Below are 14,567 nucleotides of genomic sequence, written 5' to 3' on the forward strand. Positions count from 1 at the left end.
CTACATCCTATATTATACATCCAACAATACTTCCTTGGCTAGTAATTAATCTTTTATGGAACACAGTGGCCTGGGAAGAACTATTGCATAGGTCAGTTATCTGTGAATGCTTTTCTGCATAGTTAGCTGGTCCATACAGCTGTTAGGATGTGCTGACTTCATTGGCTTGGTCTAGTCTTGTCTCTAAATCTCTCCTTATTGCTCTTCCAGGTGCTTGATGCTCAACAGTTGGTCGACTGCCAGTCCTCACCCTCCATGAGCCTTGGTTCTGATGCAACCTTTGGTCATGCAGGGATGCCCTTACACCCTCCCACGATGTCATGAGTGGCGTGCTGCTGACAGGTTTCATCACAGCCGCAGCCTCAGAAACAGCTGTCCCCAGCCTCAGGTAAGTGTCCTTTAGTAAAAGAAAGGCCTGTGTAAAATGACTGGATGTGGGATGTGTTTGAACATATATGATACCTATACTTCCTAAGGTGCAAGGAGACTCATGTAAATAAAAACCCTTAGATAGCGGAGCCTCCTGCAGCCCATTCCTTATCAGCCATGAGGTAGTTAATGGGGGACATACTGCAGAGAAAGTGGTCAGGTTAGGTAATCCAAAGGCCTAGTATGTCTAATGAGGACCAATCCCATGTTAACCTTCTGGGGGTTACAGTTCCGGGGAGGTCCCAAAAGAGCATGGTTCTTCAGCGCATGGCCTAGAGCAAAGTGAGGTTCTTCCACGGCCTTGGCTTCTGCCTAGTGTACTGTATATTCTTCTGGTTTCTCTCTCCATTGGCTCATCATCTCAAGTCCCTAGTCTTCCTTGCAGCTCCTGGCTCAGCCCAGCTTAGAATCTTCTCTTCTCCCCTAGGAGTATGGTGATGATAGTGGTGGTGGCGGCGGCAGCGGTGGTGGTGTGTCTGTCTGTCTCTGTTTCTGTATATTGGTGGGTGGGTGAGAAGTAGTAATCTAGAGAGAGAACCTTCCTTTCCTTGCAATGAGGAAGGAGGTCCAGGGGAAGCTGTCTGGAAAAGAGGGAGACATGGGTGCACTTTGAATTTCCCTGCAGTGCTTTGGGGTTTAGAGACTGGGGCATGAGGAAGTACAGTGGTCTAGAGACTGTGGGGCATGAGGAAGTACAGTGGTCTAGAGACTGGGGCATGAGGAAGTACAGTGGTTTAGAGACTGTGGGGCATGAGGAAGTACAGTGGTCTAGAGACTGTGGGGCATGAGGAAGTACAGTGGTCTAGAGACTGTGGGGCATGAGGAAGTACAGTGGTCTAAAGACTGGGGCATGAGGAAGTACAGTGGTTTAGAGACTGTGGGGCATGAGGAAGTACAGTGGTCTAGAGACTGTGGGGCATGAGGAAGTACAGTGGTCTAGAGACTGGGGCATGAGGAAGTACAGTGGTCTAGAGACTGTGGGGCATGAGGAAGTACAGTGGTCTAGAGACTGTGGGGCATGAGGAAGTACAGTGGTCTAGAGACTGTGGGGCATGAAGAAGTACAGTGGTCTAGAGACTGTGGGGCATGAGGAAGTACAGTGGTCTAGAGACTGGGGCATGAGGAAGTACAGTGGTTTAGAGACTGTGGGGCATGAGGAAGTACAGTGGTTTAGAGACTGTGGGGCATGAGGAAGTACAGTGGTTTAGAGACTGTGGGGCATGAGGAAGTACAGTGGTCTAGAGACTGGGGCATGAGGAAGTACAGTGGTTTAGAGACTGTGGGGCATGAGGAAGTACAGTGGTTTAGAGACTGTGGGGCATGAGGAAGTACAGTGGTCTAGAGACTGGGGCATGAGGAAGTACAGTGGTCTAGAGACTGTGGGGCATGAGGAAGTACAGTGGTCTAGAGACTGTGGGGCATGAGGAAGTACAGTGGTCTAGAGACTGTGGGGCATGAGGAAGTACAGTGGTCTAGAGACTGTGGGGCATGAGGAAGTACAGTGGTCTAGAGACTGGGGCATGAAGAAGTACAGTGGTCTAGAGACTGTGGGGCATGAGGAAGTACAGTGGTCTAGAGACTGTGGGGCATGAGGAAGTACAGTGGTTTTGAGACTGTGGGGCATGAGGAAGTACAGTGGTCTAGAGACTGTGGGGCATGAGGAAGTACAGTGGTCTAGAGACTGTGGGGCATGAGGAAGTACAGTGGTCTAGAGACTGTGGGGCATGAGGAAGTACAGTGGTCTAGAGACTGGGGCATGAAGAAGTACAGTGGTCTAGAGACTGTGGGGCATGAGGAAGTACAGTGGTCTAGAGACTGTGGGGCATGAGGAAGTACAGTGGTCTAGAGACTGTGGGGCATGAGGAAGTACAGTGGTCTAGAGACTGTGGGGCATGAGGAAGTACAGTGGTCTAGAGACTGTGGGGCATGAGGAAGTACAGTGGTCTAGAGACTGTGGGGCATGAGGAAGTACAGTGGTCTAGAGACTGTGGGGCATGAGGAAGTACAGTGGTCTAGAGACTGTGGGGCATGAGGAAGTACAGTGGTCTAGAGACTGTGGGGCATGAGGAAGTACAGTGGTCTAGAGACTGTGGGGCATGAGGAAGTACAGTGGTCTAGAGACTGTGGGGCATGAGGAAGTACAGTGGTCTAGAGACTGTGGGGCATGAGGAAGTACAGTGGTCTAGAGACTGGGGCATGAAGAAGTACAGTGGTCTAGAGACTGTGGGGCATGAGGAAGTACAGTGGTCTAGAGACTGTGGGGCATGAGGAAGTACAGTGGTCTAGAGACTGTGGGGCATGAGGAAGTACAGTGGTCTAGAGACTGTGGGGCATGAGGAAGTACAGTGGTTTAGAGACTGTGGGGCATGAGGAAGTACAGTGGTCTAGAGACTGTGGGGCATGAGGAAGTACAGTGGTCTAGAGACTGTGGGGCATGAGGAAGTACAGTGGTCTAGAGACTGTGGGGCATGAGGAAGTACAGTGGTCTAGAGACTGTGGGGCATGAGGAAGTACAGTATATCCCGGAGAGTCACAGACAGACTGCTGTGCTGAGTCATTTCTAGGGGAACAGACAGCAGGTCAGTCTGTAGGGAGATGGGAGAGAGGGCGTAAAGCAACAGAGAGAGAATACAGGTGTTAGGGAAATCATTTGGGAAAAGCTAAAGAAGGAAAAGTCAAGATCCAGACAAGAATGAGGATCAGTCTTTTTTTTTTTTTTGGCATTTAGCCAGAGAAACATTTCTGCCTCTAATATATTTTCAAAGCCAGGGTCAATTTAGAGTTGCCCAGTAATCTACCTCTTGCATGGAGTGTGGCTCTCACAGTGTTGAGGTATTGAGAAGCCTGAGTCTTTCCAAAAGGCTTCCTTTGCCCATTGCCTCGCCACACCCAACAAGCTTCCCTACATGGGCAGAGCACAGAGGGGCTGCAGTGTGTGATTGTGAATGGCATAGGGCAGTCTTTCTTTCCTGATTGCATGTGTTTTTTCTTCTTTCCTGCACTATTATTGTCTCAAGGGTTCAAGGTATGAGTAGAGAATTCTGTGGATGGGGTGTGAGCAGCAAACATCTTATCCACAAAAAAAAAAAAAAATAAAATAAAATAAAAAAAACAAAAAACAAACAAACAAACAAAAAAACCAGAACGGGAAAGCAACTGATACGGGAAGGGAAAGAAAACAATTCCTCTTCATGATTTGCCTACGAAATGTCCTTGGCCCTCTTCAGAGGGAAAATGAGAGGAGAACAGGGCTCTAGAGAACAACGTGGGAGCCGGCTGGATGGTGATTAGGCAGCTAAGAAGAGAGAGAGCCCTGAAGAGGATGAAAGGCGAACACGGATGGGGATGGCGCCCAGCTCATTGTGTGTTCCTCCCCAGAGCACAGCCAGGCCGGCTTGGTCACGGCGGGGTCACAAGGGGCTGTTTCCAACTCAGGGGCATTCCCAGTCCAAAGGACTTTGTGACACTGGCTTTAGCCCAATTATCCTAACACAAGTAATGCCTGTAACTGGAGCCACTCCCCACTCTTGGCTCGTCATCCCTGCCGTCCTCCAGCCATCCCAGTTGGCTCTGCTCAGGCCTCTAGAAAGGGTCAGGCAGCTATTCCTGTAGGTGGACCTCAGCATGGAAACAATGTGGAACTGTGGAAAGCCTAGAAGACTGTGGGAGACAAATAAGGGTGGGAACAGAACGCTTTTTGGTATAAACATAGTGTTTTCCGAAGTGCTCAGGGGTGGGGGCTGAGCTCGGGAATGTTAACCTTTTTCCAGGCAAGTCTACTAAAGAGAGAAACTAGTGATCATTTCCAGTAGAGGCTCGGCCCCTCAGTCAGCGGCTTAATGGAAAGGGCTTCCCTCAGTCCCACCCAGTGTAGCCCAGGCTGGCACAGGGGTGTCTCCATCCCTGGCTATCTTCATGGAACTGCTACATTTCATTGTCCTCTCTTCCTCCATTATAGAGGCTCAAAGGGATGCCCAGAGTCCATCAGTTTGTCCTCAGGGTACAGAGGTCTGCCAGTCATGGCTCTACCTCTACCTCTCAAAGGCAGGGCAAAACCCTCCCTTATTTTAATAGTGGCCTCCAGTGAATCTTCTGGTCTCTGCATTCATGGAAGATGACCAAATGCAGAGGGATTCTGCTACCCCAGCTTCCCAATGTAGACATTCCATGACCCTGTCCCCAGGTGCCGAACACACCCCTCACTGCTTCTGAAGACGCTCACTTAGTTGGGAGGAAGGCTTATTTCTCAAGCTCATCTTCCATCAGTCCTTGGAGAAACTGCCTTCCAAAAGTGTATTGCTCAAGTTGTCTTATCTTTGTGTCCACTTCAGAGCAGGGCCGGGCCTGGAGGCAGTAAGTGCTTTGTGTCTTCCTCAGAGAGGGGAAGTTAGTCAACAGGGCTGCTCTCTCCACACCACTCCTCAGCCCCATGGAATGCCCAGTCCCACTCCTGCTACCCTTGCCAGCCTGGGAGCGAGCCGGAATTCCCCACAACAAAGCTCTGATTCACTGGGTAGACTCTGACATGGCCGCCCCCTCCAGATTCCTGGGGGGTCAGTAAACAAACAGGGTAGCAGCCCCCCCCATTCCCCACCCCGCCTCCTGGCCTGGCTTAGCTCTGCCCAGTCTCCCTGAGTGGGGTTGCTCAGAGCTCCTCAGGATTCTGCCTGTCTGCACTCACAAGACACGGGGTCCGGATTCCTGCTGAGGGAAAATCATGGAACTCCCAGGTCCTGCCATGGACTCCTCAGGCAGCACAGGTAGGGTCACCACACAGGCTGCAGTGGGGCTGAGTTCTCAGGTTGTCCCCCAGAACTTGGCAGCTCCTCACTTTCCTTTCACGCTGTGGTCGTGAGCTGTAGTTTTACTGGGATGATTAGTATCCTAAATTGCCTGGAGAGTCTCCCTCAACTGAATGGACCAGACTCTGCTGACTCCCCAGGGGAGACCTTGCCTTGGAGGAGGTGGGAATGGGGGGTGGGTTGAGGGGAAAGTCTGGGGGGTGGGAGGAGAGAGGAGGGGGGGAATCTGTGGTTGGTATGTAAAATGAATAGAAAATCTCTTAATAATAATAAAAAAGAAATTACTAAATAATAAAAAAAGTATGATTTTAAGACAGAGAGGAGAATCGAGGAGTCCCAGCCTCTAGGAGGGTCAGCTAGTTGGCAAGATGCAGGTAGACCTGTGGGCAAACAGGAGAGTCTCCATGGGTAGGATGGATCAGCTCAGACAGAGATTCCCTCCTCCAACTCCCTCCCTCCACCCTATACTGCCGCCTGGCTGGGTATTTCCAGCACTATGCTCATAATGGGTGATTTGGTCAACTATACCCTAGACCCAACAATACTCTCTCAGGGTCTCACCAGTGCCCAGGACAGCAACAGTAGAGTATGAGACTGAGAACCCAAGCTACAGTTTGGCAAGCTTCAAGACTGGGCTTCTTGGCTGCCAACTTAAGTCAGAATCCTTTTTAGTGCAAAATCCAGAATGTTCCTTTTATCTTTCTCAGTCCACGTTCACCTTCATGACCTTTAGGAAGATTTCCAGGCTTCCTGACTGTGATTTGAAGTGTGGATTAAAACTGGGGGAAGGTGACCTGAAGGGCCTAGATCCATTGGAAAGTAGGATGTAGGGAACAGATCACTTCCTTTGTCTTAGCTGCCTCTTCTCTGAATCTTTATGGGGCAGCCCCTCAGCTGTTTTTTCTAGAAGGCTGGGTAAAGTGTGAGCCCCTGTGGATTGAGTCTATTGCTCAGTTTGAACGCTGTGATTGTTCATGTTTGGACAAATCCCACCAGCTTCTTATTGGATGCAGGGTCCCATTTGCACAGTCATCCTGGCAAAATTTCTAACAGGGGGTGGGGGGCTATCACGAAGGAAGCAGTACTCTGCACTTCTATGCCCGTTCCAAGAGACGAGCTTCCAGCGAGTGGGTCTGTAGAGTCCCTACTGCTGCTCCCCCTTGAATACGCACTCGCACAAAATAGGCTAGGATTTCTGGACCCTGGGACCAGCCTTTCTCTCGTCTTGTTCACTCCCGTCCCACACTTAGCATAGAAGAGGGCATGGAAAAGTCCAGAGACCACAGACTTTTTGTGTTTCTGTCCAGGTTAGAGCTGCAGTCACCATCCCTGCACCTCCTTGGGATGGTGCCGGGAATCCCTGCCTAAGTCCAAAGCTCTTGAATGGATCTGTTGGAGCCATTGGCCCCCTGGAACCATCAGCCATGAATCTGTGTTGGAATGAAATAAAAAAGAAGTCTCATAACCTGCGGTAAGGACTAACTCCTAGAAAAAGTTACTTTAGGGATTGGCTGGGACAGTATTGGGCCCTTTTGTTGCTGTAGTTTGTGTGTCCCCCAGTCAGCCTCACTATCTACTTCTCTCCATCTTTCTCGGGCACAGAGGAAGAACCCTGGGTTAGAAGTAAGGCCATTTCTATCTTAACCCGTTTTAGGTAGTTGTGTCATCTTGGATAAGTTGCTCGAGTTCTCTGAATTTTAGCTTCCACTCGGTTTGATTTTGTCCTGAGATTGTAGCTCAGGCTGGCTCGGCATTCTCTGTAGAGTGCAGGCTGGCCTTGAACCTTGGAATCAACTCTTCTTTGTCTTTCCAGTGCTAGGCTTATTGGCGAGCACTACTACACCTGGCTTCGTTCTTTAGTTTTTTGTTTGTTTGTTTTTTGGTTTTTCGAGACAGGGTTTCTCTGTGTAGCTTTGCGCCTTACCTGGAACTCGCTTTGGAGACCAGGCTGGCCTCGAACTCACAGAGATCCGCCTGCCTCTGCCTCCTGAGTGCTGGGATTAAAGGCGTGTGCCACCATTGCCCGGTCTGGTTCGCTTCGGCAGCACATAGACTAAAATTGGAACAATACAGAGAAGATTAGCATGGCCCCTGCGCAAGGATGACACGCAAATACGTTCTTTAGTTTTTTAAGAAGATGAAAAAAGGAGGAATAAATAAAACCTCTCCTCCCTACCTCACAGTGTCACCAACATCCAAATAACAAGGAAAAGTGCTTTCTAAACTTAAAAGTGCTGGTATGTAAATCAAAATGAAGCAACAGGGAAAAATGCTTTCTAAACTTATAAGTGCTGGTATGTAAATCAAAATGAAGCAACAAGGCAAAATGCTTTCTAAACTTAAAAGTGCTGGTATGTAAATCAAAATGAAGCCATTGTCCCCTCCTCCACTGTCCAACCTTGGAGAGTTTCATCTGCATACTCCCATCCCTTTCTTGTATTTTGTTTTATTTATTTATTTAGATACAAGGTCTCACGTATCCCAGACTGTCCTTAAAGTCACTATATAGCTGAGGACCCAGAACTTCTGACCCTCCTGTTTCCCCCTCCTGAGTACATGGATTTCAGGCATATGCCACCACGTCCAGTTTATGTGGTCATGGAACTCAAACTTCATGCATGCTAGGCAAGTGCTCTCCCAGCCAGGCTGCGTCCCCAGCCCAGTCGCATCATTTGATGTCCTCTATTCCCATCCATGTGTTGTCAACTCAGTAAGAGCCCAAAGGCGGCTTCTCTCTGTTGTTTTCTTTCTGCCCTGCTGTGTGTGTCTCATTCTTAGCCCAAACTCGGCCTCTGGGGTCTGTGAGGAGATGAGGCAGTGTAGAAAAGCTGAGAGAAAGCAGCCTGTCGTGCCCGAAAAGCCTGTTTCAAATCACAGATCTGTGTCAGTCGCCTGAGTCTGTAGTCCTGAACAAACTGATCTTTGGAAATGATAATGCCCACCCCATAAGATTGTCGTAAGAACTAGTTGACACCGTAATTTAGAAAAAGCTTTTTTCCCCCCAGGTATAGGGAAGCAGTGGGCAGAGATAGTTGTTAGTGCCAACTAAGAGGAATGGGATTAATATCTGCATCAGGCCTTGACCAGCCTCCAACTTCCTACTGTTAGACCTTAGCTCCTACTTCATTTGGGAGTCGGGGGCAAACAGACATGTGATTATATAATACATGTTTTCTTCTGTATTTCCAACCTGTAGCCGATGTTTTTGCCATCTTTTGAGTCCCTTTGGGCTGAGATTTGTGTAGAGCCTTGCTCAGGTTTGTACTCATATTCACCTGTCCACCCTGCCCTTCCCACCAACTGTATCCTCTCCTGGGCAGAGCACCCTACCTGGCTGAGCAGAATGATGTGATTTGTATTCTGCCAGGGCAAGAGGGGAGCCAGACTGCTGTCACCCCTAATGCCCTTGCTCGGTTTCTTACCCTTCCTGGCATGCTGCTGGACATGCAGCTGAAGTGACCAAGATGTTTTCAACCATTTTAATATAGGACAGCTCCCGACTACTGTTTTAAATACTACGCACCTGTGGTGGGAACATTCATCAGTAGATACAAGGAGGAGCGGCTCCTGGGTCTCCTTCCACTTCAGCTAGAGCAGTTCCTTGGAGTCCGTTTTGGATATTAAAGTATATTCGCATATTAAAGGAAGAATAGATTTTGTTATTTAAGAAGTGATTGGATCACTGGTCTTACAGCGCTCGCCTCGAGGCCTTCTCAGACCACAGTGGAAAACTTCAGCTCCCGCTCCAAGAGATTATTGACTGGCTCAGCCAAAAGGATGAGGAGTTGTCAGCTCAACTGCCCCTGCAAGGGGATGTGGCCCTGGTACAACAGGAGAAGGAGACGCATGCGGTAGGTTAGACTCCTGCAGGGGTGGCGTGGAGCCTCTCAGCAGGAAACACTCTTTCCCGGTACCCTGACAGACAGGCCCTCAGTTTACTCAGATACCTAAAGCAGTAGGTCAGGGTATGCAGTCCTCATCTGGGGCTTGCACTCCACAGCGTGAGCCAAGGCTCGTCATCCAATTTAAAACCCTGCCGTAGCTTGAGTTTTCCTGACTGGCCCACAGTCAGGACAAATCTCTGACACCCGTCAGTCCCACAGCTGCTCAGACCCAACCAAGTAAACACAGAGACTTATATTGCTTACAAACTGTATGGCCGTGGCAGGCTTCTTGCTAACTGTTCTTATAGCTTAAATTAATCCATTTCCATAAATCTATACCTTGCCACATGGCTCGTGGCTTACCGGGATCTTCACATGCGGCTTGTCATGGCGGTGGCTGGCAGTGTCTCCCTCTCAGCCTTCCACTTCCCAGAATTCTTCTCCTTGTCCCGCCTATACTTCCTGCCTAGCCAATGGCCAATCAGTGATTTATTTACTGACCAATCAGCAACACACTTGACATACAGACCATCCCACAGCACCCTGCCTTGATTTATAAGGAGAATATGGACAAATGAACTTAATATGATGTTTAAAATGCAAAATATAAAACTATGGATCTCAGTTACATAAAGATGTATATAGATGTGTGTGTGTGTGTGTGTGTGTGTGTGTGTGTACAGAAATGGCACAGGGGGGAAATACACCAAAACGTTAACAGTGTTTAACTCTAGGTGATAAAACTGTAATTCTCTTTCATTTTGTAATTCTCTATAACTTTTCATTTAGTTTTAATTTATATTTTTAATTTATACTTTTCTGAACTTTTAAATATTTCTGTGACATCACCTCTATAATCAGAAAATGACCAATATCTCTTTGTTTTGTTCTCTTTTGTTTTGTTTTTGAGCCAAGTTTTTACTACATGGATTTGACTGACCTCAAACTTAGTATAGAGCTCAGACTGAACTCAAGCTAATTATAAAACCCAGGCTGGTGTCACACTGAGTCTTCCAGAAAGCTAAGATCTACTCTACGATGTTTCTTCTACTTTATGGCATAGCCAGACTCATTGCACACTGAATAGACTTCCTAGCATTAGAGTTATTTTCTGCCTATAGGGAGGACTGATGTTTTCCCTCCCTGGGTAACCCTAAAATCCCTAGTAATGCCACAGGACCAACTTTCCTTAAGAAGAAAGATTGGGGAAAAGCACAGGGACAAATAGCCAAACGAATGGAAACACATGAACTATGAACCAATGGCTGAGGGGTCCCCAACTGGATCAGGCCCTCTGGATAAGTGAGACAGTTGATTAGCTTGAACTGTTTGGGAGGCCCCCAGGCAGTGGGACCGGGACCTGTCCTTAGTGCATGAGTTGGCTGTTTGGAACCTGGGGCCTATGCAGGGATGCTTGGCTCGGCCTGGGAGGAGGGGACTGGACCTGCCTGGACTGAGTCTACCAGGTTGAGCTGAATCCCCAGGGGAGTCTTTTCCCTGGAGGAGATGGGAATGGGGGGTGGGCTGGGGGGAAGGCGGGAGCGGGGAGGATAGGGGAATCCATGGCTGATATGTAAAATTAAATTGAATTATAAAATAAAAAAAATTTAAAAAAAGAAGAAAGGTTGTTGATCATGGCGTAAAATTGAAGTGATTGAAAGGCTTTCTTTTCCTTTTGACTGCAAACCTTCACAGGCCTTTATGGAGGAAGTCAAGTCTAAAGGTCCCTATATCTACTCCGTGCTGGAATCCGCTCAGGCTTTCCTGACCCAGCACCCGTTTGAGGAATTAGAGGAGCCTCATTCTGAGAGCAAAGGTAGGTGGCCTTCCTGCCTTCCCCCATTTCTTCTTGAGCTATATGTACTAGTAAACAAACACCTTTGTGCCTTTCACGGGCTCCTTTTCTGAGTTGTTACTTGGGAAGGTAGTTTTCTCCTGTGAGCCCAAAGTCAGAATGGGACAAGAGTCACAGTTGTAAGAAAGGAAAGAACCAGAAGTAGGTCTCACCAGCATGGGGCCTAAAGCTGTATGTGGCTCTTCAGAGAATCGTGTGTGGCCTTGTAATGAGATGTTAGGAAGGAAGGGAGGGAGGGAGGGAGACCTCAAGTGAATTGAAGCAACCCAGGGAATGAGAGGAGTCTGTCCTTTCGGAATATTGTTTGTCCCCTGAGTGACAACCCAGGCCTGTACCTGCTACCCATGTGAATCTGCATCTTCGTTTTCACATTCGCATGTGAAGATACTGATGAATAAATGTAGCATGAATTGAAAACATTAGAAAAGAATCTGATTTATTCCAACAGAGAGGGACATTGGCGATGCTGCTATCAGCCAGCAACTACAAAGCAATCTTAAAACCAAAGAATCTTCAGATTTTCAGATGAAAATTGATTGTGGCTGGTCGATACTGACCCTGGTGACTTCTGGACCTGACTTCATAGCGAGGGCTGTTTTCTATCTCGATTCCCATAAACTGCCAGTGTGGCATCCATGGAAATCAAGTCCAAGTGGCAGTCTAGCAAACCCTCTGGAAAAGGCTCCTGAGCCCCAACCCACAGAGGGAATAGACTGGAAAGAAGCCTTCATCAGCGGAGTCCTTTGTCGATTCTGTTCACAGGCTCGGTTGATTTCTGGCCTCTCAGTGGGCCAGTTAGCACATAAGTCACTGCTCAGTGGGGCCCAGATGGGGCAAGCTCCAGAGACAGTAAGGCGAGTCCACGCAGCTTGGGACTAGAGACTCTGAATCCTCCTCTTTCCGCAGGAAGTCTGAGGGACAAGGAGGAAACCTAAAAATGAGAAGTCCAAGGAGAAAAGCTTGGCACATTATACCAGACTCCTGAGCTGGAGCATCCTTTCTGTAGTGAACAGCAGACACTAATGCCTAAATCATTTCCTGAGGTTATGAATAGGACTAGATGATTTACCTCACCATACCTCTTAAAATACTTTATTCCTTCCTTACCTTACCATTTAAAAAAATGAGATAACCTTAATGTAAATGTGGGAGGAAACTAAAATGCCCTCATGTGGCTGTAGATTCATGAACCAACACTTGATAAAATTGCATAAAACTAAGTGTGTGTGTGTGTGTGTGTGTGTGTGTGTGTGTGCACTTGCACAAAAATGAATACAGGTAAAACCAGGGAACTCTGAACAAAATTGACAGAGTATATCAATGCCAAAATCCTGGGTGTTACATGATACTGTTAGTTTACAAGACATTACCATTTTGGTAAAGAGTGCAGGAAATATCGACGTTATTTCTTATAACCAAAAGCTAATCTATAATAATCTCAAGATAAATGATTTAATTAAAAAAAAATCTCAGAATGTGGGCCAGTGAGATGGCTCAGTTGGTAAAGTTGCTTGCCCCAGAGCCTGACAACCTGGGACCCACTTTGTAGAAAGAGAAAGCCAGCTCCAGCACACTGTCTTCTAACCTCCACACAGGCACTGCAGAAAAAACACACACACACACACACACACACACACACACACACACACAATATGTATATGCATAAATACATAAATATAAATAATAATTTAAATCCCTGAATGTGCAAAAGTAGCTCAGTCATGGAAATATTTATGTAAATAGGAATATTTGTATACAAACAGGCACACACTGGTGTCCCAAACCCCTCATATATAGGCAAGCATATACGTTTTATAAAAGGATGACTTTGTCTTAGTCTTTCTCTGGGTTGCCTCTCCCGAGTTAGCTTGACTTGGCTTCATGACTGTGCTCACAGATACCTCCCCCAGACAACGAATTCAGAATCTTAGCCGCTTTGTGTGGAAGCAGGCAACAGTGGCCAGCGAGCTGTGGGAGAAGCTGACAGCCCGCTGTGTGGATCAGCATCGCCACATTGAGCATACTCTGGAACATCTCTTGGAGATCCAAGGGACAATGGAGGAACTGAGCAGTACTCTGACCCAAGCAGAGGGAGTCCGAGCCACTTGGGAGCCCATTGGGGATCTCTTCATTGATTCCCTCCCAGAGCATATCCAAGCCATCAAGGTATGTAGGTCTCCTTCCCTGACTCCAGTCCCTGCTGAGAGACCTGATGTCCTTTCACAGTGCCAATTTTCCTTCTGCTAAGACATGATTGTTGGTCTGGGCTTCAGCCAAGCCTCTTTTTGGCTATGGGCTAGATTGGGGGCTAGGTTGTCTATTGCCATCTCTGTCCTACTGTTTTCTTTCCCCGCTTTTCTGGAGTGACTAGAAGGAAGGGATTAGAGCACTGGCCACTCATATCTTAGTCTATTGCACAAATGACCTAGTAGCTAGGTGTTGTTGAGACTAACCCTCCACACGGGAAGGGAAGGTGAATGAGTAATGTGTCCTCTTTCCTGCTCTCTGTCTGCCGTGGCACTTGGTTCTGCTTTTCTAGCTCTTCAAAGAAGAATTCTCTCCTGTGAAAGATGGAGTGAAGTTAGTGAATGATCTGGCCCACCAACTTGCCATTTCTGATGTACACTTGTCAATGGAGAATTCAAGGGCTCTGGAACAGATCAACATCCGGTGGAAACAGCTCCAGGTAGAGGAGCATCCTGAAATGAGCCTTGGGGAGGCATCATGGTATGGACAGGCTTTTGGGGAAAAGTGTACGCAGGCCCAATGGAATCATGGGTTTGGAAATGAAATCCACACAGGAAAAGAATAGTAGAGAATTAGGGGTCAGAAAATAAACTTCTCCACCTCTAAGCTGCAGGAAACGACTGAACTAAAGGAATGAGAGGGACTTGTCTTGATTTAAACACACTGGTTAGACTGGGGAGAATTACAATGGCTCAAAACTAAGGAGGCTGCTCTCTGATCCTTGTCAGTGCGAGAGGAGGATGGAAGTTGGGTGACAATAGATGGGATTGGAACAGGAGAAAGGCTAGCCTATGAGGGAGCTCATAAAGATTCTTGGAGGCAACTGCAGATTCCATACTAAATGGCTAGAAGTAAACCACTGTTCTTTCCGTAGGCATCAGTTGGTGAGAGGCTTAAGCAGCTCCAGGATGCCCACCGGGACTTTGGGCCTGGGTCACAGCACTTCCTCTCCAGTACGTAAGCCAAGCTAGACTGCATGTAGAAGAACCTCAGCCATTTCCCAAGAGAATCTACTGTTGTCCACTGGGGGTCTGGTGGGAGCCCAGTAGATCTTGGCATCCAAGAAGCGATAAGGAAAAAGCTGTGTGGTGTGGTGGTTAAAAGAGCAGTCTCCCCAGTCAGAGGAGCTGTGCAAACTTGAAAAACGAGTGTAATCTTTTTGAAGCTCACTTTTCCATCAGAAAAGGGGAGATTTCCTAGCTCTTTAGGTTTTAAATATTAAATAACTTTATTTATGCAACAGTTTCACTGTGAACCAGGTACTTTTCTGGACACTGGGGCCATGCTGGCGGGGAAAAAAAAACACACGGATAGAAACCCTTCAATTTGGACAGCTTGCATTCTGGTGGA

The 14,567-nt window shown here is 47.6% G+C and overlaps 1 protein-coding gene and 1 pseudogene across 2 annotated transcripts in view; both read left to right on the forward strand.

Annotated features, from left to right (window-relative positions):
* Positions 1 to 271: 271 nt before the first annotated feature.
* Drp2 (dystrophin related protein 2) overlaps positions 272 to 14,567 on the forward strand; it is a 36,562-nt gene continuing 22,266 nt past the window's right edge. For both annotated transcript variants that reach the window (XM_059250528.1, XM_059250529.1), the window contains exons 1-7: positions 272 to 388; positions 6,539 to 6,702; positions 8,926 to 9,082; positions 10,811 to 10,931; positions 12,868 to 13,136; positions 13,510 to 13,656; positions 14,092 to 14,170. In XM_059250528.1, coding sequence (XP_059106511.1) covers positions 272 to 388; positions 6,539 to 6,702; positions 8,926 to 9,082; positions 10,811 to 10,931; positions 12,868 to 13,136; positions 13,510 to 13,656; positions 14,092 to 14,170 — 1,054 coding nt within the window. The remainder of the gene's footprint in view (positions 389 to 6,538; positions 6,703 to 8,925; positions 9,083 to 10,810; positions 10,932 to 12,867; positions 13,137 to 13,509; positions 13,657 to 14,091; positions 14,171 to 14,567) is intronic.
* LOC131900356 (U6 spliceosomal RNA) lies at positions 7,263 to 7,362 on the forward strand (annotated as a pseudogene).

This window comes from Peromyscus eremicus, chromosome X (assembly GCF_949786415.1).
Source record: "Peromyscus eremicus chromosome X, PerEre_H2_v1, whole genome shotgun sequence".
NCBI lineage: Eukaryota > Metazoa > Chordata > Mammalia > Rodentia > Cricetidae > Peromyscus > Peromyscus eremicus.